Genomic DNA, 25,566 nt, shown 5'->3' on the forward strand with positions numbered 1-25,566 from the left:
TGGAGCTTTTGGAGCTTTTGGAGCTTTTGGGGTTTTGGAGATTTTGGAGTTTTAGAGCTTTTGGAGCTTTTGGAGCTTTCGGAGATTTTGGAGATTTTGGAGCTTTTGGAGCTTTTGGAGATTTTGGAGATTTTCGAGCAAAGAGATTTTGGAGCTTTTGGAGCTTTTGGAGATTTTGGAGATTTTCGAGCTAAGAGATTTTGGAGCTTTTGGAGCTTTTGGAGATTTTGGAGATTTTCAAGCAAAGATATTTTGGAGATTTTGGAGTTTTCGGAGATTTTGGAGATCTTGGAGCTTTTGGAGATTTTGGAGATTTTGGAGATTTTCAAGCAAAGAGATTTTGGAGCTTTTGGAGCTTTTGGAGCTTTTGGAGATTTTGGAGTTTTGGAGATTTTGGAGTTTTGGAGATTTTGGGGATTTTCGAGCAAAGAGATTTTGGAGATTTTGGAGCTTTCGGAGCTCTTGGAGATTTTGGAGATTTTCGAGCAAAGAGATTTTGGAGCTTTTGGAGCTTTTGGAGATTTTTCGAGCCTGAAGCGCTTTGGGATCGGCAGAGGACGAGCGGCCGGGCAGGAGCAGGAATTTAATTTTGCCTGTGCCGGGCTGGGAGGCGGTGCCGGAACGCTACAAAAAAATACAAAATAACATGGGGAAAGGAAGGGGAAAAGAAATAAAAAATCCAAAATAAAGTGGGGAAATTAAAAAAAAAAAAAACAAAATAACGTCAGGGAAAATAAAAAAATACAAAATAAAGTGGGGAAAAAATCTAAAATAACATGGGGAAAGGAAGGGGAAAAGAAATAAAAAATCCAAAATAAAGTGGGGAAATTAAAAAATACAAAATGACATCGGGGAAAATGAAAAAATATAAAATACACGGGGAAAGGATGGGGAAATAAATAAAAATACAAAATAAAGTGGGGAAAGGAAGAAGAAAAAAGGGAAATAAAGTGAAAAAGTAATTAAAAAAAGGAGATAAAACGGGGAAAGAAAGGGAAAATATTTTTTAAAAAAAGGGTAAAATGGGGAAAAATATTAAAAACGGGAGATAAAATGGGGAAAGGGAAAAATCAAAAAATACAAAATAAAGAAAGGGAAAAATAAAAATAATAGAAATAAAATAGAGGAAAGAAAGGGGGAAATAGGAAATAAAAGGGAAAAAATTAAAAAGTGAGGGGGGAAAAAGGGAAAAAATTAAAAAGTGAAGGGAAAAAAGGGAATAAAAGGGGAAAAATTCAAAAGTGAGGGGAAAAATGAAATAAAAGGGGAAAAATTTAAAAGTGAGGGGAAAAAATGAAATAAAAGGGGAAAAATTTAAAAGTGAGGGGAAAAAAAGGGAATAAAAGGGAAAAAATTTTAAAAGCGAGAGGGGGGAAAAGGGACAAAATTAACAAGGGAGGGGGAAAAAAGGAAATAAAAGGGAAAAAATTAAAAAGTGAGGGGAAAAAAGGGAAATAAAAAGGAAAAAAAAATTAAAAAGTGAGGGGGAAAAAGGGAAATAAAAAGGAAAAAAAATTAAAAAGTGAGGGGGAAAAAGGGAAAAAATTGTAAAAGGAGGAGAAGCCAAAGCAGCTGAGGCAGGAGCGGGAATTTCTCTGCCGGAATTTTGGGAGGCGCCACCCGGGGAGGGAAAAAAAGGAAAAGTTTTGGTTGAAAACGAGGAAAAATGGGAGAGCTGGGCCCAGGCTGGGAGCCGGGAGCGGCGGCGGCGCGGAGAAATCCCGAAATCTCCCTGGAACTGCCCCGGGGCTGGGCAGGAACGGGTTAATTTTCACCGGAGCTCTCGGCGTTTGCTTTTTATTTCCTTTCTTTTCTGGATTTTAATTCCTTACTTATTTGGATTTTTCTTTCTTTTCTTCCTAAAATTTTCTTTTAATTGCTTTTCATTCCTTTATTTTTATTTCATTTATTTCATATGCATTTATTTCATTTCTTCGAGTTCATTTTTATTTCTTGAATTTTTTTTTTAATTATTTAATTTAATTTTTTTTTTCTTAATTTTTAAAAAGTTTTATAGACATCTTTTTAATTTAATTGGATGGGACTTCGATTGGCCTTTAAAATTTCTTTAAATGCTTTCCCCCCATTTACTCTAAATATTTCAGCTCGCTTTTTTAAGCGTCTTTTAAATCATTTTGATCAATCTTTTCTTTCCTTTAAATAATTCCATCTCATCCTTATTTCCTCTGAAATATGTCTGAAATTTCCTCTTTATTTCTTCAGAATATTTTGGAACTCTCTTTTTTTTTCTCTCTTTTTTATTCCTTTGAAAAGAATTTTGAAATTTCTCTTTCATTTCTTTACAACACCTTTGAAACGTTTCCCATTTCTTCGAAATATTTTTCATTTTTAGCTTCTTTCTCCGAAATATTTTCCATTTGTCCTCTCCCTTTTTAATCCTCTTGGAACGATTTCATTTTCATGTCGTGAAATTTTAATTTTTTCCGGCCTTTTCTCCTTTATTTGACATTATTCCAAAATTCTCCTGGGAGTTTTAGATCCTTTTTGATTTTATTCTTTTTTTTTTTTTTTTAATGAATTTTTTAAACATTTCCCGTCTTTATTTGGAATTTTGATGATTTTCTTTTTCCCAATTTATTTTACTGGGGGCAACCAACCCCTGCTGGATGGGGAGGAGCAGCCACGGACCCAAAGGTGGCCCAAAGGTGACCCCAAAGTGACACCAAAGGGGACACCAAAGGGGACCCCAAAGTGACCCCAAAGGGGACCCCAAAGTGACCCCAAAGGGGACCCCAAAGTGACACCAAAGGGGACCCAAAGGGGACCCCAAAGTGACCCCAAAGGGGACCCCAAAGTGACCCCAAAGGGGACCCCAAAGTGACACCAAACGTGACCCCAGAGGTGACACCAAAGGTGACCCCAAAGGGGACCTCAAAGGTGGCCCAAAGGGGACCCCAAAGGTGACCATGAAGGTGACACCAAAAGTGACCCCAAAGTGACCCCAAAGGTGACACCAAAGGGGACCCAAAGGGGACCCAAAGGTGGCACCAAAGGTGGCCCGAATGTGACCACGAATGTGATCCCAAAGGGGACCCAAAGGTGACACCAAAAGTGACCCAAAGGGGACCCAAAGGTGACACCAAAGGTGACCAAAAGGTGACCCCAAAGGTGACCCCAAAGGGGGCACCAAAGGTGAACCCAAATGGGACCCAAAGGGGACCCAAAGGTGGCACCAAAGGTGACCGAAAGGTGACCCCAAAGGTGACCCAAAGGTGACCCCAAAGGGGACACCAAAGGGGACACCAAAGGAGACCCCAAATGGGACCCAAAGGTGACACAAAGGGTAACACCAAAGGGGACCCAAATGTGACACGAAAGGTGACCCCAAAGGTGACACCAAAGGTGACTGAAAGGTGACCCCAAAGGTGACCGAAAGGTGACCCCAAAGGGGACACCAAAGGGGACACCAAAGGGGACACCAAAGGGGACCCTGAGGGCGACCTCAAAGGTGACCCCACAGGACCCCCAGGGTGACCCCAAGGGTAACACCAAAGATGACCCCAAAGGCGCCCCCAAAGGTGACCCTGAAGGTGCTCCCAAAGGTGACCTCGGAGATGACCCCAAGGCTGACCACAAGGGTGGCCCTGAAGGTGCCCACAAGGGTGACCCCAAAGATGTCCCCAAAGGTGCCCCCAAGGTGTCCCCGGCGGCGCCCCCGCCGTCCCTCCCCGTGTGGCCCCGCGTCCCTCCCCGTGCCCGGCGCTGGCGTTTCCGAGCCATTTTTCCGAATGGGTTCTCTTGGTGATGGCCCCCTTGTAGGATGGCACCCATGGGATGTGGCGGGCGGGGTGGAGGGTTGGATCCCGCTTAGATCTCGTTGGTGTCGCCGGCGCCGGCGCCGCCGCGGCCGTACTCACTGGAGCGCGGCGCCATGCCCAGGTACTGCTTCAGGAACTCGCTAAACCGCTTCTGGTTGTTCCACTTCCGCGCCGACTTGCGCACCCCGATGAAGCCCCCGTACCTCTTCTGCACCCCCTTGGCCGCCCGGCCCGCTCCCGGCCGCCGGGAAATGTCCTCCTCCTCCTCCTCCTCCTCCTCCGAGGCTCCCGGCGCGGCGCGCTCGACGTCGGCGACCCGCAGGACGTCGACTGGCGCCGCTTCGCCCGAGGGCCAGGCTCGGGCGGAGAGGCGGCGGGGCCGCGGCGCCGCCCGGCTGGCGGCCGCGCACAGCTCCCAGGTGGCCCTGGGCACGGCTTGGCCTTCGCACTCCAGGATGCAGATCTGCGGGGGAAACACGGGCGGGCGTCAGCGGCGCAGTTGGGTTGGAAGGGCATTGCCGAGAACGGCGCCGCCGTCCCGACGCCCGACCCGTTGGGAACGCCCGTGGGAAGGTGCCGGCAGCTCTTGGGCGTATGTCGACACCCAACCCATTGGAAACGCCCGTGGGAAGGTGCCAGCAGCTCTTGGGCGTGTGTCGACGCCCAAACCATTGGGAATGCCCGTAGGAAGGTGCCGGCAGCTCTTGGGCGTGTGTCAACACCCAACCCATTGGAAACTCCCGTGGGAAGGTGCCAGCAGCTCTTGGGCGTGTGTCGACGCCCAAACCATTGGGAATGCCCGTGGGAAGGTGCCGGCAGCTCTTGGGCGTGTGTCGACGCCCAAACCATTGGGAATGCCCGTGGGAAGGTGCCGGCAGCTCTGTGGCACGTGCTGACACCCAACCCATTGGAAACACCCATGGGAAGATGCCGGCAGCTCTTGGGTGTGTGCCAACACCCAACCCGTTGGGAATGCCCATGGGAAGGTGCCAGCAGCTCTGCGGCGCATCCCAACACCCAACCCGTTGGGAATGCCCATGGGAAGGTGCCGGCAGCTCCATGGCGCATCCTGACACCCAACCCATTGGGAACGCCCATGGGAAGGTGCCGGCAGCTCCATGGCGCATCCTGACACCCAACCCGTTGGGAACGCCCATGGGAAGGTGCCGGCAGCTCCATGGCGCATCCTGACACCCAACCCGTTGGGAACGCCCATGGGAAGGTGCCGGCAGCTCTTGGGCGCGTGCCGACACCCAACCCGATGGGAACGCCTGTGGGAAGGTGTCGGCAGCTCTTGGGCGCGTGCCGACACCCAACCCGATGGGAACGCCTGTGGGAAGGTGCTGGCAGCTCTTGGGCGCGTGCCGGGCCTCATCCCTGAGGTGTCTCCTCCCAGAGCCCGCTGTGGGCTCCAAGAGGGGTGGAAGGTGGTGGAGATGCTCGGCATCGCTCTCCAGCCTCCCCCGGACACGCCCCACACTGCCCTGTGGAATTCCGCACTCCTCCTCCGCCAGCACGAGCTCCGCTGGGTCCTACAGACCAGGAATCACTGACTCATGGGATGGTGGAGATGGGATGGGATGGGATGGGATGGGATGGGTTGGGATGGGATGGTGGAGGTGGGAAGGGATGGGATGGAGATAGGAAGGGATGGTGGAGGTGGGAGAGGATGGTGGAGGTGGGATGGGATGGGATGGGATGGTGGAGGTGGGAAGGGATGGGATGGGATGGGATGGGATGGTGGAGGTGGGAAGGGATGGGATGGGATGGGATGGGATGGGATGGGATGGGATGGTGGAGGTGGGAAGGGATGGGATGGAGATAGGAAGGGATGGTGGAGGTGGGAGAGGATGGTGGAGGTGGGAAGGGATGGGATGGGATGGGATGGGATGGAGGTGGGATGGGATGGGATGGGGGTGAGAAGGGACAGTGGAGGTTGGGAAGGGATGGGATGGAGGTGGGAAGGGGTGGAGGTGGGAAGGGGTGGTGGAGGTGGGAAGGGATGGTGGAGGCTGGGATGGGATGGGATGGGATGGAGGTGGGAATGGGTGGTGGAGGCTGGGATGGGATGGGATGGAGGTGGGATGGGATGGTGGAGGTGGAACGGGATGGGGTGAAGGTGGGAAGGGACAGTGGAGGTGGGAATGGGTGGTGGAGACTGGGATGGGATGGAATGGTGGAGGTGGGATAGGATGGAGGTGGGAAGGGACCTCTGGCCCATTCCCATGGCAGCTCCTGGTGCCTGGAGTTGTTCCTCCGCAGGGGCAGAACTTTGATCTTCCTGAGGTTTCTCCAGCTGGGAATGCTCCTCTGGATGGCAGCAGAACCCTGTGGGGTGCCACCAGCCCTCCCAGCTCTGCAGCATCTGCTGAGATTCTCCTGCACCGTTATCCTGAAGAAGTCCCGGTCCTCCGGGTTTATCTGCTCCGGGATTGTCCTCAAGGATGTCACAGGACACCTGGATGAAGGTCAGGCCCAGCCTCAGGCTTGGTCAAGCACCGCTGCTCCTCCGTAAATCCACGCTGGCTGCTCCCAGTGACCTTCCTGTCCTCCACGCCTTCGGAACAGCTCCGCAGGATGAAGATGGAAAAGATCTGTGCTCCAGCACCTCTCCAGAGATTCACGGGAAGCTTCCCAGATCCTCCTCCATCCTTCCTCAAAGGCGGGGGGACCTCTGGTTCCTCCAGCCCCCAGGAATGGCCGTTCCCACCATGTCCCTTTGTCACCGGCATCCTTTGGCTCACAGGGGTTCATCCCATCGTTGGTGGGTCTCATCCCTTTCCAGAGAGGACATGGACCTGTCCCTGCTCTGGGGTTTTGGTGCCACCAAACCACCACGGTTGGGTCTCATCCCTTTCCAGAGAGGACATGGACCTGTCCCTGCTCTGGGGTTTTGGTGCCACCAAACCACCACGGTTGGGTCTCATCCCTTTCCAGAGAGGACATGGACCTGTCCCTGCTCTGGGGTTTTGGTGTCACCAAACCACCATGGTTGGGTCTCATCCCTTTCCAGAGAGGACATGGACCTGTCCCTGCTCTGGGGTTTTGGTGCCACCAAACCACCACGGTTGGGTCTCATCCCTTTCCAGAGAGGACATGGACCTGTCCCTGCTGTGGGGTTTTGGTGCCACCAAACCACCACGGTTGGGTCTCATCCCTTTCCAGAGAGGACATGGACCTGTCCCTGCTGTGGGGTTTTGGTGCCACCAAACCACCACGGTTGGGTCTCATCCCTTTCCAGAGAGGACATGGACCTGTCCCTGCTGTGGGGTTTTGGTGTCACCAAACCACCACGGTTGGGTCTCATCCCTTTCCAGAGAGGACATGAACCTGTCCCTGCTGTAGGGTTTTGGTGCCACCAAACCACCACGGTTGGGTCTCATCCCTTTCCAGAGAGGACATGGACCTGTCCCTGCTGTGGGGTTTTGGTGCCACCAAACCCCCACGGTTGGGTCTCATCCCTTTCCAGAGAGGACATGGACCTGTCCCTGCTGTGGGGTTTTGGTGCCACCAAACCACCACGGTTGGGTCTCATCCCTTTCCAGGCCGGACAGGACACAGATCCAGCTCTGCTGTGGGGTTTTGGTGCCACCAGACCAACGGTCATGTCTCATCCCTTTCCAGGCCAGACAGGACATGGAAAGTCCTTCTTTTGGTGTCACCAAACCCAGTGCCCAGGGAAAACCATCCAGGAGAAAATGGTGGAAGAACCCAACTCAATAAAGGCCAGAAGGAACTGTGGGTGGACGGCCTGGAAGGGAAGGGTTGTCCTCATCTCCATCCCGACATCTCCATTTCTCTATCCTTTTTCCCTCAAACCACCTTTTGCTTCACCTCGTTCCTCACCACGGGTTCGTCCTTCCCGTGGCTCTTCCACACAAGAACAAATTCGGGATCGAGTCCTGGAAAGGCACCAAAACCTCCTTTTTTTTTGCCCCGTAAATCCAAGGAATTCCCTTGGGATGGGACAATGGGGACTGGCTGGGGGACATCCAGAGGGTCTGGTGGCCACCTGCAGGCCCCAAACCCCTGCAGAACCTCTCTCCACCTTGGGACCACCAGCTTGGCCAGCGGGGAGGTGCCACCAGTCCCGGCGTGGTCAGTCAGGGCCGCGGCTCCGTCGGCTCTTCCCACCCCCGGGGACTCGTCCCACAGAACCCAAAAGAGGGAGAATTGTCCCCAAACGTGGCGGTGGCAGGGGTTTCGTAGGATGGGGCCTTGTGGAGTCACCGAGGGCGTCCCACGCTGAGCTGAGGTCCTCTCCTGGCATCTCCAAGGCTTTGGAAGGGTCCGTGCTGCCGGAGGTGATGGAGCCCACGGAGGTGACAGCTCCAAGGTCCCGTCACCCTCTGGCATGGATATCCCGGGCTCCTGGGCCACCGGGCTGAGGTGACAATTCTCCTGGAAGTGGTTTTTGTCCCCAGCTCGGAGTGGGTCAGGAATCCTCGGTGAAGAGTGGCCGATGCTCCAAGACCACATGGGGAGGGTCTTCCCCGTCTTAGGTTGGTGGCTTTGGTGGCCTTGGGGACCTGGACAGGGGTGATTCACCCCCATCTTCAGGAGCAGCCGGTCCCTGTCCCTCCCTGGCACCAGTAATTCCAGGGATCTCCTGCTCCACGGACCTGGTGGGACTTCATCAGACGTCGCTTTGGAAATGGTGGAAGGTCGCACCAAACCCCACCACAAGGCTCCTTCCAGCCCAAACTGAACCTCAGGAGATCCCAAATCCCACCACAAGGTTCCTTCCAGCCCAAACTGAACCTCAGGAGATCCCAAATCCCACCACAAGGTTCCTTGCAGCCCAGAACCTCAGGAGATCCCAAACCCCACCACAAAGCTCCTTCCAGCCCAAACTGAACCTCAGGAGATCCCAAATCCCACCACGAGGCTCCTTCCAGCCCAAACTGAACCTCAGGAGATCCCAAATCCCACCACGAGGCTCCTTCCAGCCCAAACTGAACCTCAGGAGATCCCAAACCCCACCACGAGGCTCCTTCCAGCCCAAACTGAACCTCAGGAGATCCCAAACCCCACCATGAGGATCCTTCCAGCCCAAACTGAACCTCAGGAGATCCCAAACCCCACCACGAGGATCCTTCCAGCCCAAACTGAATCTCAGGAGATCCCAAATCCCACCACGAGGCTCCTTTCAGCCCAGAACCTTAGGAAATCCCAAATCTCACCACAAGGCTCCTTCCAGCCCAAACTGAACCTCAGGAGACCCCAAACCCCACCACGAGGCTTCTTCCAACCCAAACTGAACCTCAGGAGATCCCAAATCCCACCACGAGGCTTCTTCCAACCCAAACTGATCCCCAGGAGACCCCAAAATTCCGGTTCCAACTGCTCTGGTTTTGGGATAGGACCTGCCATGGGGTCCATGGACCACCAACCATCCCAGCTCCTCCCTAAGGTTCCAGTTGGAGCTCCAGGAGCAGGAGCAGGCAGGAAAAGGGGATCTCACAGAGGTTCAGGTGCCTTCAAAGCGTTGTTTTGGGGCTGAACCAGGGTGGTGGCACCCCAAAACTTGGTGGCAGTGACGTGCCCTTGGTGGCAGTGGGGTGACTCCAGCATCTCCTGGAAGTTTCTGGTTTCTCCTGGGTTTTTTTGGGATATTTCCCAACCCTGGGGGCTTCCAAGCTGCCGGCTCCTTTGGGGAAGGGTGGGGGACGTGTCCACCCCGTGGGATTTGTTATCCCAAATAAAAGGAGGAGGTGGACAATCCTCCGGGAACGCCGGGACATGGCCACGGCTCAGCAGAGGACAGAAGAAAGGATTTAGGAGCCGGAAAAGACCAAAATTCCGGGTTCACGATGCTTCCCATCCCGTGTGGGACGCGGATCGAGGCCCAGAGGAGCTGTGGGATCTCCAAGCTCATCCCACCCCACCAGGGCTCCGAGTGGGAATTTGGAGGCTCCTCAGGGGTTTGGGGTTGGGATGAGTAATGGGGATGGAATGTGGGGATGGCTGAGGTCTTGGGACAATCCTGATTTGGGATCTTCACCTTCCCTGGGGACCATCCTGGTTTGGGATCTTCACCTTCCCTGGGGATCATCCTGGTTTGGGATCTTCACCTTCCCTGGGGACCATCCTGGTTTGGGATCTTCACCTTCCCTGGGGACCATCCTGGTTTGGGATCTTCACCTTCCTGGGGACCATCCTGGTTTGGGATCTTCACCTTCCCTCAGGACCATCCTGGTTTGGGATCTTCACCTTCCTGGGGACCATCCTGGTTTGGGATCTTCACCTTCCCTCAGGACCATATCCTGGTTTGGGATCTTCATCCTGGTTTGGGATCTTCATCCTGGTTTGGGGACCATCCTGGTTTGGGACCTTCACCTTCCCTGGGGACCATCCTGGTTTGGGATCTTCACCTTCCCTGGGGACCATCCTGGTTTGGGATCTTCACCTTCCCTGGGGACCTTCATCCTGGTTTGGGATCTTCACCTTCCCTGGAGACCATCCTGGTTTGGGATCTTCACCTTCCCTGGGGACCATCCTGCTTTGGGATCTTCACCTTCCTTGGGGACCATCCTGGTTTGGGATCTTCACCTTCCCTGGGGACCATCCTGGTTTGGGATCTTCACCTTCCCTCAGGACCATATCCTGGTTTGGGATCTTCACCTTCCCTGGGGACCATCCTGCTTTGGGATCTTCACCTTCCCTGGGGACCATCCTGGTTTGGGATCTTCACCTTCCCTGGGGACCATATCCTGGTTTGGGATCTTCATCCTGGTTTGGGATCTTCATCCTGGTTTGGGACCTTCACCTTCCCTCAGGACCATCCTGGTTTGGGACCTTCACCCTGGTTTGTGACCATCCCAGTGCCCACCCAGGAGCGACAGTGACAGCAAGCGGCACCTTCCCCTCAAACCCCAAATCCCCAGAAATTCCCCAGCAGAGGGAAAAGGGTGCCCGGACCCCGCGGGCGTGGGGACAGGGGACAGCGGTGGTGGCACTCACGATGTCCCCCGGACCCCGTGGGCGTGGGGACAAGGGACAGCGGTGGTGGCACTCACGATGTCCCCTGGACCCCGCGGGCGTGGGGACAAGGGACAGCGGTGGTGGCACTCACGATGTCCCCCGGGCCCCGCGGGCGTGGGGACAGGGGGACAGCGGTGGTGGCACTCACGATGTCCCCCGGACCCCGCGGGCGTGGGGACAGGGGACAGCGGTGGTGGCACTCACGAGGACGTCGAAGCTGTCGCGGTAGAGCTGGCGGTCGCAGTGCAGGCAGTCGCCGCGGCAGTCGCCGCGCGCGCGGGCGCAGAGGCACAGCAGCAGCAGGTCCCAGAGCACGGCCCTCATGGTGCCACCGGCGGCGGCTGCGGGGACAGAGGCGTCAAAACCCCGCCAAATCCCCCCCAAATAAAAAAAAAAAATCACGAGAAAACCCCACAAAATCCCGCGAAATTCCCCCCCCCCAAAAAAAAAAACCCTGTAAAACTCCACGGAAACAAAAAAAAAAAAAACAAAACAAAAAAAAAAAAAAACCACAAAATCCCACGGAATCATAAAGAACCTGCAAAAACCTGAAAAAAAAAAAATGGTCAAAACTACCCAAAAAACCCTGCAAAACCCCGTGAAAAGCTAAAAAAATCCCAAAATATCCCTCAAAATCCCAAAAAAACGTGCAAAACCCTGTGAAAATGTAAAAAATACCCAACGAATCCCCAAAAATCCCAAAAAAAACCCCAAAAAATCACGCAAAACACTGTCAAACCCCACAAAATCCTATGAAACCCAAAAAAATCCCAGAAAACCCAGCAATATCACAAAAAATCCCACTAAATCACGCACAACCCCGTCAAATCCTACAAAATCCTTCAAAACCCTGCAAAATCCCAAAAAACCCGTCAAAACCCCATTAAACCCTGCAAAATCCCAAAAAACCCTGCAAAACCCCATGAAACCCTGCAAAATCCCAAAAAACCCTGCAAAACCCCATGAAACCCTGCAAAACCCCATGAAACCCTGCAAAATCCCAAAAAATCCTGCAAAACCCCAAAAAATCCTGCAAAATCCCAAAAAATCCTGCAAAAACCCAAAAAATCCCACCAAACTGTGCAAAATCCCGTGAAATCCTACAAAAGCCTGCAAAATCCCACCAAGTCAAAGAAAACCCCGTGAAACCTGGAAAAATCCTGTGAAATCCCAGGAAATCCCATAAAATCCCACAAAACCTCACAAAATCCTACAAAACCCCACAAAACCCTGTGAAATCCCCAAAAGGCTCCGGGGTTTTGCATGGAGCCGACCCCAAAAGGCTCCGGGGTTTTCCACGGAGCCGACCCCAAAAGGCTCTGGGGTTTTGCGAGGAACTGACCCCAAAAGGCTCCGGGGTTTTCCAAGGAGCCGACCCCAAAAGGCTCTGGGATTTTGCGAGGAACTGACCCCAAAAGGCTCCCCGGTTTTCTGAGGAGACGACCTCAAAAGACTCCGGGGTTTTCCATGGAGCTGATCCCAAAAGGCTCCGGGGTTTTCCACGGAGCCGACCCCAAAAGGCTCCGGGGTTTTTCATGGAGCCGACCCCAAAAGGCTCCATGGTTTTCCAAGGAAACGACCCCAAAAGGCTCCGGGGTTTTGCACGGAGCCGACCCCAAAAGGCTCCAGGGTTTTGCGAGGAACTGACCCCAAAAGGCTCCGGGTTTTGCATGGAGCTGATCCCAATAGGCTCTGGGGTTTTCCATGGAGCCGATCCCAAAAGACTCTGGGGTTTTCCATGGAGCCAACCCCAAAAGGCTCCGGGGTTTTCCATGGAGCCGACCCCAAAAAGGCTCTGGGATTTTGCATGGAGGCGATCCCAAAAGGCTCCGGGGTTTTCCATGGAGCCAACCCCAAAAAGCTCCGGGGTTTTCCACGGAGATGACCCCAAAAGTCTCCAGGGTTTTCCATGGAGCCATCCTAAAAAGGCTCCAGGGTTTTCCATGGAGCCGACCTAAAAAGGCTCCGGGGTTTTCCATGGAGCCGACCTAAAAAGGCTCCGGGGTTTTCCATGGAGCCGACCCCAAAAGGCTCCGGGGTTTTGCGAGGAACTGACCCCAAAAGGCTCTGGGATTTTGCATGGAGCCGATCCCAAAAGGGCTCCAGGGTTTTTCATGGAGCCGACCCCAAAAAGCTCTGGGGTTTTGCATGGAGCTGACCCCAAAAGGCGCTGGGTTTTTCCGAGGAGCTGACCCCAAAAGGCTCCGGGGTTTTACATGGAGCCAATCCCAAAAGGCTCCAGGGTTTTGCACGGAGCCGATCCCAAAATTCTCCCGGGTGTCGGGGTTGGTTTCCCGGGACGTCGCCTGGCCCCGGTCCCGGGCAGGGTTTGGGGTTTTTTTTTAGCGGGGACGTGACGGGGACAGCGCATTCCCAGCTGCTCCCGCACAGGGACAATTCCCAGTTCCTGCTCCGCGCTGGCTTTAGGGACGTGCCACCCCTGTCCCTGTCACTGTCCCTGGCCTGGGAGGGTCCAGCAGGGATCACCGAAATCTGAACCCGACTCCCGGAGAATTCCCAAAGAATTCCCACAGAACTCCGTGTCCCAGCTGGCTTGGCCAGCGGGCTTGGGGGACAATTCAGGGACCAGAGAGAGGGGACAGAGGGGACAGGGACGCGGATGTGGCACTGGGTTTAGGGGACAGTGAGGGGCAGAAATGGGGACCGGCCCAGGTTTAGGGCACAATTCGTGGTCCACAGAGAGGTGACAGAGATGGGGACGTGGCACCGGGTGTAGGGGACAATTCAGGGACCAGAGAGGTGACAGGATGGGGACGTGGCACCAGGTTTAGGGGACAATTCAGGGACCAGAGAGGTGACAGGATGGGGATGTGGCACCAGGTTTAGGGGACAATGAGGGGACCAGAGAGGTGACAGGATGGGGATGTGGCACCGGGTGTAGGGGACAATGAGGGGACCAGAGAGGTGACAGGATGGGGATGTGGCACCAGGTTTAGGGGACAATTCAGGGACCAGAGAGGTGACAGGATGGGGACGTGGCACCAGGTTTAGGGGACAATTCAGGGACCAGAGAGGTGACAGGATGGGGATGTGGCACCAGGTTTAGGGGACAATTCAGGGACCAGAGAGGTGACAGGATGGGGACATGGCACGAGGTTTAGGGGACAATTCAGGGACCAGAGAGGTGACAGGATGGGGAGGTGGCACCAGGTTTAGGGGACAATTCAGGGACCAGAGAGGTGACAGGATGGGGATGTGGCACCAGGTTTAGGGGACAATTCAGGGACCAGAGAGGTGACAGGATGGGGACATGGCACCAGGTTTAGGGGACAATTCAGGGACCAGAGAGGTGACAGGATGGGGAAGTGGCACCAGGTTTAGGGGACAATGAGGGGACCAGAGAGGTGACAGGATGGGGATGTGGCACCGGGTGTAGGGGACAATTCAGGGACCAGAGAGGTGACAAAATGGGGACATGGCACCAGGTTTAGGGGACAATTCAGGGACCAGAGAGGTGACAGGATGGGGATGTGGCACCAGGTTTAGGGGACAATTCAGGGACCAGAGAGGTGACAGGATGGGGACATGGCACCAGGTTTAGGGGACAATGAGGGGACCAGAGAGGTGACAGGATGGGGACATGGCACCAGGTTTAGGGGACAATGAGGGGACCAGAGAGGTGACAGGATGGGGATGTGGCACCGGGTGTAGGGGACAATGAGGGGACCAGAGAGGTGACAGGATGGGGAGGTGGCACCAGGTTTAGGGGACAATGAGGGGACCAGAGAGGTGACAGGATGGGGATGTGGCACCAGGTTTAGGGGACAATTCAGGGACCAGAGAGGTGACAGGATGGGGACATGGCACCAGGTTTAGGGGACAATGAGGGGACCAGAGAGGTGACAGGATGGGGACATGGCACCAGGTTTAGGGGACAATGAGGGGACCAGAGAGGTGACAGGATGGGGAGGTGGCACCAGGTTTAGGGGACAATTCAGGGACCAGAGAGGTGACAGGATGGGGACATGGCACCAGGTTTAGGGGACAATTCAGGGACCAGAGAGGTGACAGGATGGGGATGTGGCACCGGGTGTAGGGGACAATGAGGGGACCAGAGAGGTGACAGGATGGGGAGGTGGCACCAGGTTTAGGGGACAATGAGGGGACCAGAGAGGTGACAGGATGGGGATGTGGCACCGGGTGTAGGGGACAATGAGGGGACCAGAGAGGTGACAGGATGGGGAGGTGGCACCAGGTTTAGGGGACAATGAGGGGACCAGAGAGGTGACAGGATGGGGATGTGGCACCGGGTGTAGGGGACAATGAGGGGACCAGAGAGGTGACAGGATGGGGACATGGCACCAGGTTTAGGGGACAATGAGGGGACCAGAGAGGTGACAGGATGGGGATGTGGCACCGGGTGTAGGGGACAATCCAGGGACCAGAGAGAGGGGACAGAGATGGGAATGTGTCCCCAGGGGAGGGGACAATCCAGGGACCAGAGAGAGGGGACAGAGATGGGGATGTGGCACCAGGGGAGGGGACAATCCAGGGACCAGAGAGAGGTGACAGAGATGGGGATGTGGCACCGGGGAGGGGACAATCCAGGGACCAGAGAGAGGGGACAGAGATGGGGATGTGGCACCGGGGGAGGGGACAATCCAGGGACCAGAGATGGGGATGTGGCACCAGGGGAGGGGACAATCCAGGGACCAGAGAGAGGGGACAGAGGTGACAGAGATGGGAATGTGGCACCGGGGGAGGGGACAATCCAGGGACCAGAGAGAGGGGACAGAGATGGGAATGTGGCACCAGGGGAGGGGACAATCCAGGGACCAAGAGAGAGGGGACAGAGGTGACAGAGATGGGAAGGTGGCCCCAGGGGAGGGGACAATCCAGGGACCAGGCAGAGGTGACAGAGATGGGGATGCGGCACCGGGGGAGGGGACAATCCAGGGACCAGAGAGAGGGGACAGAGATGGGAATGTGGCACCGGGGAGGGGACAATCCAGGGACCAGAGAGAGGGGACAGAGATGGGGATGTGGCCCCAGGGGAGGGGACAATCCAGGGACCAGAGAGAGGGGACAGAGATGGGGATGTGGCCCCAGGGGAGGGGACAATCCAGGGACCAGAGAGAGGGGACAGAGATGGGGATGTGGCACCAGGGGAGGGGACAATCCAGGGACCAGAGAGAGGGGACAGAGGTGACAGAGATGGGAATGTGGCACCGGGGAGGGGACAATCCAGGGACCAGAGAGAGGGGACAGAGGGGACAGAGATGGGGACATCTCTGTCACCGGGTTTAGGGGGTCCCAAATCGCCCCTTCCCAGGGCCAGCCCCACGCCGAGCACCCCGCAGGGTCCCTGCCGGGCGTGACGGTCACCTTTTGTCCCCGCGGTGACAGCGGTGACACGTCGCGGCTGTCACCCGCCGGAGGGTCCGGGCGACGCTGATAAGGAGCAGGAATTGAGGTTTAATCTCCGCCGAGTCATTAAAAGCGCTCGGGTGAGTCACAGCTCCCGGGAGAGGCCAAAACCCCCCCAAAAAACCGGGATCGGCACCGCCACCCCCCTGTCCCTGTCCCCGTGTCCCCAAGAGGCTCCGAGTCCGGGAGATCCGTGGGAAAATGGGATCGGGATCGGGGAGGGGAGGGGGGGGAAACAGGGAGCGGATCCCGCTTTGTGCAGCCCCCGCCCCAAAATTCAATCTGGAAGCTTTTAGCGGATTTTGGGGTTTTTTTTTTTGGGGTGGCAGCGGTGGGGGGGTGGTGACGCCTCCAAGCCCCTTCCTCAGTTTCCCAGCCACAAATCCATGAAAAAATAAAGGAATGCGTTTTTCCCCATTTCTCCCAATATTTGTTTTCCCTATTTTTTCCCTATTTCTCCACGTTTCTTTTTTATTCTTTCCCTTCCCCCCCCACACTTTTTTCTCTCACTCTTTCCCCTTTTCCCCACTTTTTTCCTCATTCCTTCCCTTTCCCCCCACATTTTGTCCTCATTCTTTCCCTTTTTTCCCACCCTTTTTTCTCATTCCTTCCCATTTCCCCCGCATTTTTCCTCATTCTTTCCCATTTCCTCACATTTTTTCTCTCATTCCTTCCCATTTTCTCCCACATTTCTTTTCTCTCATTCTTTCCCTTTCCCCCCACATTTTTCCTCATTCCTTCCCATTTTCCCCACATTTTTTCTCTCATTCTTTCCCTTTTCCCTCCCACATTTTTTCTCTCATTCTTTCCCTTTTCTCCCACATTTCCTTTCTCTCATTCTTTCCCTTTTCCCCCCACATTTTTTCTTTCATTCCTTCCCTTTCCCCCCACATTTTTTCTCTCATTCTTTCCCTTTTCCTCCACATTTTTTCCTTCCATTCTTTCCCATTTCCCCACATTCCCCCCCCCACCCCACCCCGCATTTAAAAAATATTTTTCCCTCTGGGAAAACCCGACCTGGGCCCTCTTTCCGAAGGATTCTCGGACCGGTCCCACTCCCCTGGAGCCTGGGGATGTCACAGCCACCCCCGCGGCTCCTCCCGGGCACAAAATCTTCCTTTTCCTCCCCAAAAACCCAACCCCGACCACCCCGCAGGGCTTCGCCAGGACGCGGCCGCCCCAGGGTAAAATCCGAGTTTTTTTCCATGCGGTTGGAATTACCCTCATTCATTTCGGAGGAGAATAATGAATAAAAAATAATAAAAAAAACAAACAAATGAGTTTGGGCTGGGGTTTTTTGTTGCTGTTGTTTTTTTAAATGGAAATCCAGCCTGCGGTCGAGCTTAGGGCGGGTTTATCCATCAGGACGAGCGGTTTTTTGTGGGATGAGGTGGGAAAATCCATTGTGGGAGCAGCGGGAATGGGAATAAACCCCGGGAGAGGAGCTGGAAGGGGCAGCAGGTGCTGCCTCGGATGGGATTTTATCCGCTCCATTTGAGGCCATTCGGCTCCCGGCCCCTCTTCCCATGGGATTATCCCGCCTTTGGGTTCGCCCCGAACACCCCAAAAGCAGCGGCGATGCCCCGGTTTGGGATCATCCCGCAGCAAAACCGTCCCAAATCCCCTTTTTCACCCTGCCCGGAGCCGAGGCCTGATCCAGAGGGTGATCCGGAGGCAGCCGGGAACGATCTCTGGGATCCGGGGAGGATGGAAAGCTTTTCCCATTAAAAAAAAAAAAATTAAAAATCAAATTATTGTCCTAGAGTGTCCCCCGGCAGCGCCGCTGAACCCCTGCCCTGCTCCCCCAAATCCTGCCTTTGTGCCGGCGGATTTCTGGGGGGGGATTTCAGGGAAATCAGAGGGATTTGGGAATGATGGAAGGGGGGTGGTGGTTACAGATCCTTGGCGGAAAAAAAAAAAATCAGCGCTGCCTTTTCGCGGTGCCCCTCAATCAGGTAATTGGCCATAATTGGCCAAAATGAGGCGCCGCGGTGTGACTGGAAAGGCAGATGGGAGCCGGGAAAAGGCTGCTTGGAGGTAAAAAAAAAAAAAATGGGGAATAACATTTTTTTCCCGCATCCCCATCTCCTCAGCCGCTCCTTCCCTGCTTTTTCGGGGGGGGTCTAAACCGAACAAAGCAGCACCAAAAAAAAAAAGAAAGAAAGAAAGAAAATCCCACGCTCGTCCTTTTTTTTTTGTGTGTGTGTGTGTGTGATTTTTAGGGTGGCTCAGCCGGGAAGATCCCGGGGAAGTCGCGACTGGAAGGGAAAGGAGTGGGAATACGGGATGGGGAAAATCGTGGCGTGGCTGCTCCCCACCAAAAAAAAAAAAAAAAAAAAAAATCCCCAAAAATGAAGACATTCCCGCTGATCCCGGAGGAAGCCGGCAGCACCCCCGGCTCCGGGCAGGCCACGCCGCCTCTTGTTGCATCCCCGCGGCTCCACTCGGCTGGATTTCGGGGCTGGAGAGCGAAACTTTTCCTCCGCCGCCGCCGGGAGAGCGGCGCCGGGAGAGCTCACCCTCCGCGGGGAGCGCGGGGCTCAGCCCCGCAGCGAGGCCGTGGATGGTGGGGGGAAAAAAGAAAAAAGCACGAAAAACAAGCGGGGAAGAGGAGAAGGAGGAGGAGAAGGAGGAGGAGAAGGAGGAGGAGAAGGAGGAATTCCTACCTGCGCTGAGCTGGCGGCTGCGAGGCTCCGAGACTTGCCCGGCTCTGGAGGAGCCGCTCGCGTTTTTATGGCCGGGATCGCACCCCCGCCCCGGCCACGTGCGCGGCTGAGCCCACCCCCGGGGCTGCCGGGGGAGCGAGCCCAGCCCGGGGCTACCGGGAGAGCGAGCCCAGCCCGGGGCTACCGGGGGAGCGAGCCCAGCCCGGGGCTACCGGGAGAGCGAGCCCACCCCCGGGACTACCGGGAGAGCGAGCCCAGCCCGGGGCTACCGGGGGAGCGAGCCCAGCCCGGGGCTGCCGGGAGAGCGAGCCCAGCCCGGGGCTACCGGGAGAGCGAGCCCAGCCCGGGGCTACCGGGAGAGCGAGCCCAGCCCGGGGCTGCCGGGAGAGCGAGCCCAGCCCGGGGCTGCCGGGGGAGCGAGCCCACCCCCGGGGCTACCGGGAGAGCGAGTCCAGCCCGGGGCTACCGGGAGAGCGAGCCCAGCCCGGGGCTACCGGGGGAGCGAGCCCAGCCCGGGGCTGCCGGGGGAGCGAGCCCACCCCCGGGGCTACCGGGAGAGCGAGCCCAGCCCCGGGGCTACCGGGGGAGCGAGCCCAGCCCGGGGCTACCGGGGGAGCGAGCCCAGCCCAGCCCCGGGGCTGCCCCGCGGCTGATCCTCGCAGCTTGCCCGCATCCCGCATCTGCCCGCATCCAGCATCTTTCCTCACATCGTGCATCTTCCCGCATCTTCCCCGCATCCCGCATCTTTTCCCACATCCCGCAGCTTCCCCCGCATCCCGCAGCTTTCCCCACATCCCGCATCTTTCCCCACATCCCGCATCTTTCCCCATACCCCTCATCCCTCATCCCGCATCCCGCATCCCGCATCCCTCATCCCTCATCCCGCACTCCTCATCCCGCATTCCTCATCCCACACCCTGCATTCCACATCTTCCCCAGGTCCCTCATCCCTCATCCCGCAGCCCGCATCTTCCTCGCACCCCGCAGCCCGCACCCTCATCACATCCCGGATCCCACGTCCCTCCTGCTTCATCCTGCATTCCGCACCTTCCCCACATCCCTCATCCCTCGTCCCCCATCCCACATCCCGAATCCAAAATCCTGGATCCTGCGCTCCACATCCTGCATCCTCCCTGCATCCCTCATCCCACACCCCGCATCCCACACCCCTCATCCCATACCCCGCATCCCTCATCCCACATCCCTCATCCTTCACCCCGCATCCCTCATCCCTCATCCCACACCCTGCATCCCACATCCCACACCCCGCATCCCTCATCCCGCATCCCTCATCCCACATCCCACACCCCTCATCCCACATCCCTCATCCCACATCCCTCATCCCACACCCCGCATCCCTCATCCCACATCCCTCATCCCATACCCCTCCTCACGCACCCCTCATCCCGCATCTTTCACCCCTCATCCCTCATCCCACACCCCTCATCCCACACCTCACATCCCTCATCCCACACCCCTCATCCCGCATCCTTCATCCCTCATCCCACACCCCTCATCCCTCATCCCACACCCCTCATCCCTCATCCCACACCCCTCATCCCGCATCCTTCATCCCTCATCCCACACCCCTCATCCCGCATCCTTCATCCCTCATCCCACACCCCTCATCCCGCATCCTTCACCCCTCATCCCACATCCCACATCCTTCTTGGCATCCCGCATCACTCATCCCACATCCCACACCTTCCCCACATTCCAAATCCGAAATCTTGCATCCTTCACCCCTCATCCCGCACCCCACATCCACCCCGCATCCTTCCCGCATCCTTCCCATACCTCACATCCCACATCCCGCACCCCTCATCCCACATCCCTCATCTTCCCCACATCCCGCATCCCAAATCCCGCATCCTGCACCCCTCATCCCACATCCCGCATCCTTCCCATTCCCCACATCCCACATCCCGCACCCCTCATCCCACATCCCTCATCTTCCCCACATCCCGCATCCCAAATCCCGCATCCCGCACCCCTCATCCCACATCCCGCATCTTCCCCACATCCCGCATCCCAAATCCCGCAACCTGCACCCCTCATCCCACATCCCGCATCTTCCCCACACCCCGCATCCCAAATCCCGCATCCTGCACCCCTCATCCCACATCCTCCCCGCATCCCACATCCCACATCCTCCCCACATCCCAAATCCCACATCCCACATCCTCCCCGCATCCCACATCCCACACCCACACCACATCCTCCCCACATCCCAAATCCCACATCCCGCATCCTCCCCGCGTCCTCCCCGCATCCCAAACCATGTGGAGCCGCTTCCCGCCGTGTCCCGGATCTGGAGCAGTTGGGATCAATCCCAAAATCTTCCCAAAGGGAATTTTCCCACCTCAGACCCCACAAACTCCTCGGCCATCCCGCTCCTGAGCGTCAGGGTGGGAATCATGGATTTGGGATTTGCTGGAGGAGCAGAAAATTCCAGCTCGGGAATTCCAGGGATGATGGAAATGCCCGACACGAGGCAGAAACCAGGATCTGCCCGCTCTGGCTCCAGGAATCAGGAACAGGGAATCAGGAATTGGGAACTGGGAATTGGGAATCGGGAATTGGGAAGTGGGAATTTGGAACAGGGAATTGGGAATCAGGAATAGGGAATCAGGAACTGGGAATTTGGGAACAGGGAATAGAGAATTGGGAACTGGGAATAGGAAATTGGGATTTGGGACTAGGGAATAAGGAACTGGGATTTGGGAATAGGGAATCAGGAAATGGGAATTGGGAATAGGGAAGAGTGAATCAGGAATTGGGAATCGGGAATTGGGAACTGGGAATGGGGAGTAAGGAATTGGGAATAGGGAATCAGGAATTGGGAATTGGGAATTGGGAACTGGGATTGGTGAGTAAGGAATTGGGAATAGGGAAGAGGGAATCGGGAATTGGGAACAGGGAATGGGGAATAGGGAATTGGGAATAAGAAAGAGGGAATAGGGAACTGGGAATAGGGAATTGGGATTTGGGAATAGGGAAGAGTGAATCGGGAATTGGGAATTGGGAACTGGGAATGGGGAGTAAGGAATTGGGAATAGGGAATCGGGAATTGGGAATTGGGAATTGGGAACTGGGATTGGTGAGTAAGGAATTGGGAATAGGGAAGAGGGAATCAGGAATTGGGAACAGGGAATGGGGAATAGGGAATTGGGAATTGGGAATAAGAAAGAGGGAATAGGGAACTGGGAATAGGGAATTGGGATTTGGGAATAGGGAATATGGAACTGGGGAATCAGGAATCGGGAATTGGGAATAGGGAACTGGGAACTGAGAATGGGGAATTGGGAATTGGGAATAGGGAATAGGGAACTGGGAATGGGGAATAAGGAATTGGGAAGAGGGAATCAGGAATTGGGAACAGGGAAGAGGGAATCGGGAATTGGGAATCAGGAATTGGGAATCGGGAATTGGGAACTGGGAATGGGGAGTAAGGAATTGGGACGAGGGAATCAGGAATCAGGAATTGGGAATAGGGAAGAGGGAATCGGGAATTGGGAATTGGGAAGTGGGAATGGGGAATTGGGAATTGGGAGTAGGAAAGAGGGAATAGGGAATTGGGATTTGGGAATAGGGAACTGGGGAATTGGGAATAGGAACTGAGAATTGGGAATTGGGAATTGGGAAGAGGGAATGGGAAATAGGGAACTGGGAATAGGGAACTGGGATTTGGAAATTGAGATTTGGGAATAGGGAATCGGAAAGAGGGAATGGGGAATAGGGAATCAGAAATAGGGAATGGGGAATAGGGAATTGGGAATTGGGATTTGGGATTTGGGAATAGGGAATGGGAAATAGGGAATAGGAAATTGGGAATAGGGAAGAGGGAATAGGGAATTGGGCTTTGGGAATAGGGAAGAGGGAATTGGGAATCGGGAATTGGGAATAGGGAAGAGGGAATAGGGAATTAATGATAGTTTCAACCCGAATTAATTATTGTTTTTTCCCAAACTGGTGATTATTTTATTCCCGGAGAGGAGGGGATCCAAGGGTGGTGTTGGATGGAGGCCCCAACAAAAAAATTCCAGGAGTGGTTGCAAATGGAATATCAGGAAATCGCTCCGACTTCTGGGACAATTGAGGCGTTAAAATTAAAACTCGGGGTTTTTATTGATTTTCGCCGGTGTGGCGGGGAGCCTCCCCCTCTCCCGGATATAAAGTTTTGGGAAATGGGGAACTGGGTGGGGGGGGCGGAAAAGAAAAATCACATTTCCACTGCCCCAAAATCCTGGGAATTAGGAGAAGAGCTGGAAATCCCCCGGGGCTGGAAATGCTGGGGGCGATCCCGAATTCTGGGGTCGTGGAAAGTGCTGGGCTTGGAATGAGATGAGCTTTCAGTCTCTCCCAACCCCAGACACGGCAGAATTCCGGGATCTGATGATTCTTTTCCAGGTGTTTGGTGTCCCCGTGCCTCAGGGGGCTGCGGGGTTATCCGCCAGAATTATATTCATTTAGAAATAGGATATTTATATTTATATTTATATTTATATTTATATTTATATTTATATTTATATTTATATTTATATTTATATTTATATTTATATTTATATTTATATTTATATTTATATTTACAGTTGTAGTTCTTTAGCGCTCCCCCCCACACCTCGCGTTTTGACGAGATTTGTCCTCAGCGCGCACCCGTCGCCGGCCGCAGAGGCTGCTGGGAGCTGTAGTTTTCACTCGGCACAACCATTGCGCACGCGCGGCACTGCCCCTCGCCGGAGCGCGGGGGAGGAGGCGTCCGCTGATTGGCTGAGAGGCGGGCGGGGGGGCGGAGCCAGAGGCCGTGGCGGGAATTGCGGCGGCCGGGGAGTTCGGCGCGCGCGGTACCGGTGAGAGGGGGCGGGGCAGCGGCTGAGGGGAACCGGGAACCGAACCGGCCCGAGGGAACCGGAGTGAGCGGAACCGAACCGGACCGGAGTGAGCGGAACCGAACCGAACCGGCCCGAGGGAACCGGAGTGAGCGGAACCGAACCGAACCGAACCGGCCCGAGGGAACCGGAGTGAGCGGAACCGAACCGAACCGGAGTGAGCGGAACCGAACCGAACCGGCCCGAGGGAACCGGAGTGAGCGGAACCGAACCGAACCGGAGTGAGCGGAACCGAACCGAACCGGCCCGAGGGAACCGGAGTGAGCGGAACCGAACCGAACCGGAGTGAGCGGAACCGAACCGAACCGGCCCGAGGGAACCGGAGTGAGCGGAACCGAACCGAACCGGCCCGAGGGAACCGGAGTGAGCGGAACCGAACCGAACCGGAGTGAGCGGAACCGAACCGAACCGGCCCGAGGGAACCGGAGTGAGCGGAACCGGCCCGGCCCGAGGGAACCGGAGTGAGCGGAACCGAACCGGCCCGAGGGAACCGGAGTGAGCGGAACCGGCCCGGCCCGAGCGGCCGCGAGTGGCGGGGCTGAGGGCATGGTGGGGCTGCGGAAGCGGCTGCGGCGGCCAAGCCGCTCCGCCTGAGGGTGTGGAGAAGGCTCTGAGGCGGGGAGCCTCAGGCAAGAAGCAGGGAAAAGCTGGGAATGGCGAAAAGGAGCCGGGGGTAGGGGTGGGAAAAGGGGCTGAGGTGGGGAAGGGGACGGGGGCTGGGCTGGGGAGGGGAAGGAGCTTTAGGCAAGGAGCAGGGAAAGGCTGGGAGTGAGGGAATGGTGAGGGTGGGAAGAGGGGCTGAGGCCGGGAAGGAGCTGGGAGTGAGGCAATGGTGAGGGTGGGAAGAGGGGCTGAGGCCGGGAAAGAGCTGGGAGTGAGGGAATGGTGAGGGTGGGAAGAGGGGCTGAGGCCGGGAAAGAGCTGGGAGTGAGGGAATGGTGAGGGTGGGAAGAGGGGCTGAGGCCGGGAAAGAGCTGGGAGTGAGGGAATGGTGAGGGTGGGAAGAGGGGCTGAGGAGGGGAAGGAGCTGGGAGTGAGGGAATGGTGAGGGTGGGAAGAGGGGCTGAGGCGGGGAAGGAGCTGGGAGTGAGGGAATGGTGAGGGTGGGAAGAGGGGCTGAGGCCGGGAAAGAGCTGGGAGTGAGGGAATGGTGAGGGTGGGAAGAGGGGCTGAGGCGGGGAAGGAGCTGGGGCTGGGGTGAGCAAGGGGCCTGAGGTGGCCAAGGGGTCTCGGGTGAGAACTGGGGAAGAGCTGGGCCTGAGGAAGGAAGGGGCCCGGAGCGGGGGAAAAGGGGCTGAGGTTGAGGTGGGTGAGGGGTCTTGAGGTGCTGGAGGAGCTGGGGCTGAGGGCAGCAGCGGGATGGGAGAGGGAAGGGGAAGGATTAAGGGGGGTGGTTTTTTATTGGCATTCAGGATTTGGAGCTGCTCTGCAAAGGAGTGAGGGGCTGAGAGCTGGGAATCAGCTGGGCTGAGTGGAAAGATGGGATTTGGGAAAGGGGCTTTGGGGAGGGAGGAGGGTTTGGGAATGGGGGCTTTGAAGGCAGCAGCAGGTGGGGTAGGAAGTTCGAAGAGGGGAGGATTGAGGGATTGGGGAAGGAATTAATGAGGTAAATAAATTTGGGATGGTGTCGAGGAGCACCGGGAGAAGGGGAATGAGAAGGAAGCAGGGAAAGAGGGACCGCAGTGGGAATTTGTACTGGATGATGGAGAGAGGAATAACCTGGAGTGGGGGCTCTGGGAGCGGGCCAGGGAGCTTGAGGTGAAGTTCGGGGTCAGCTTGTGAAGGAAGGGCTGGGGAGAGGGATGAGGAGCAGGAAATTGGTGCTGGAAGTGCAGGGACGTGATGCAGCCATTGCTGGCC

At 55.8% G+C, this 25,566-nt stretch overlaps 1 protein-coding gene across 1 annotated transcript; it reads right to left on the minus strand.

The window, feature by feature from the left end:
- Nucleotides 1-561: 561 nt before the first annotated feature.
- PNOC (prepronociceptin) lies at nucleotides 562-11,099 on the minus strand. Its single transcript, XM_068186681.1, has 3 exons — nucleotides 10,968-11,099; nucleotides 3,879-4,242; nucleotides 562-624 (listed from the first exon to the last, which is right to left on the minus strand). Exons 1-3 carry the CDS (start codon nucleotides 11,085-11,087, stop codon nucleotides 584-586), a joined length of 525 nt encoding a protein of 174 aa, XP_068042782.1. The 5' UTR covers nucleotides 11,088-11,099; the 3' UTR covers nucleotides 562-583.
- Between the last annotated feature and the right edge of the window lie 14,467 nt (nucleotides 11,100-25,566).

This window comes from Anomalospiza imberbis, chromosome 3, assembly GCF_031753505.1.
Source record: "Anomalospiza imberbis isolate Cuckoo-Finch-1a 21T00152 chromosome 3, ASM3175350v1, whole genome shotgun sequence".
Taxonomy (NCBI): Eukaryota; Metazoa; Chordata; class Aves; order Passeriformes; family Viduidae; genus Anomalospiza; species Anomalospiza imberbis.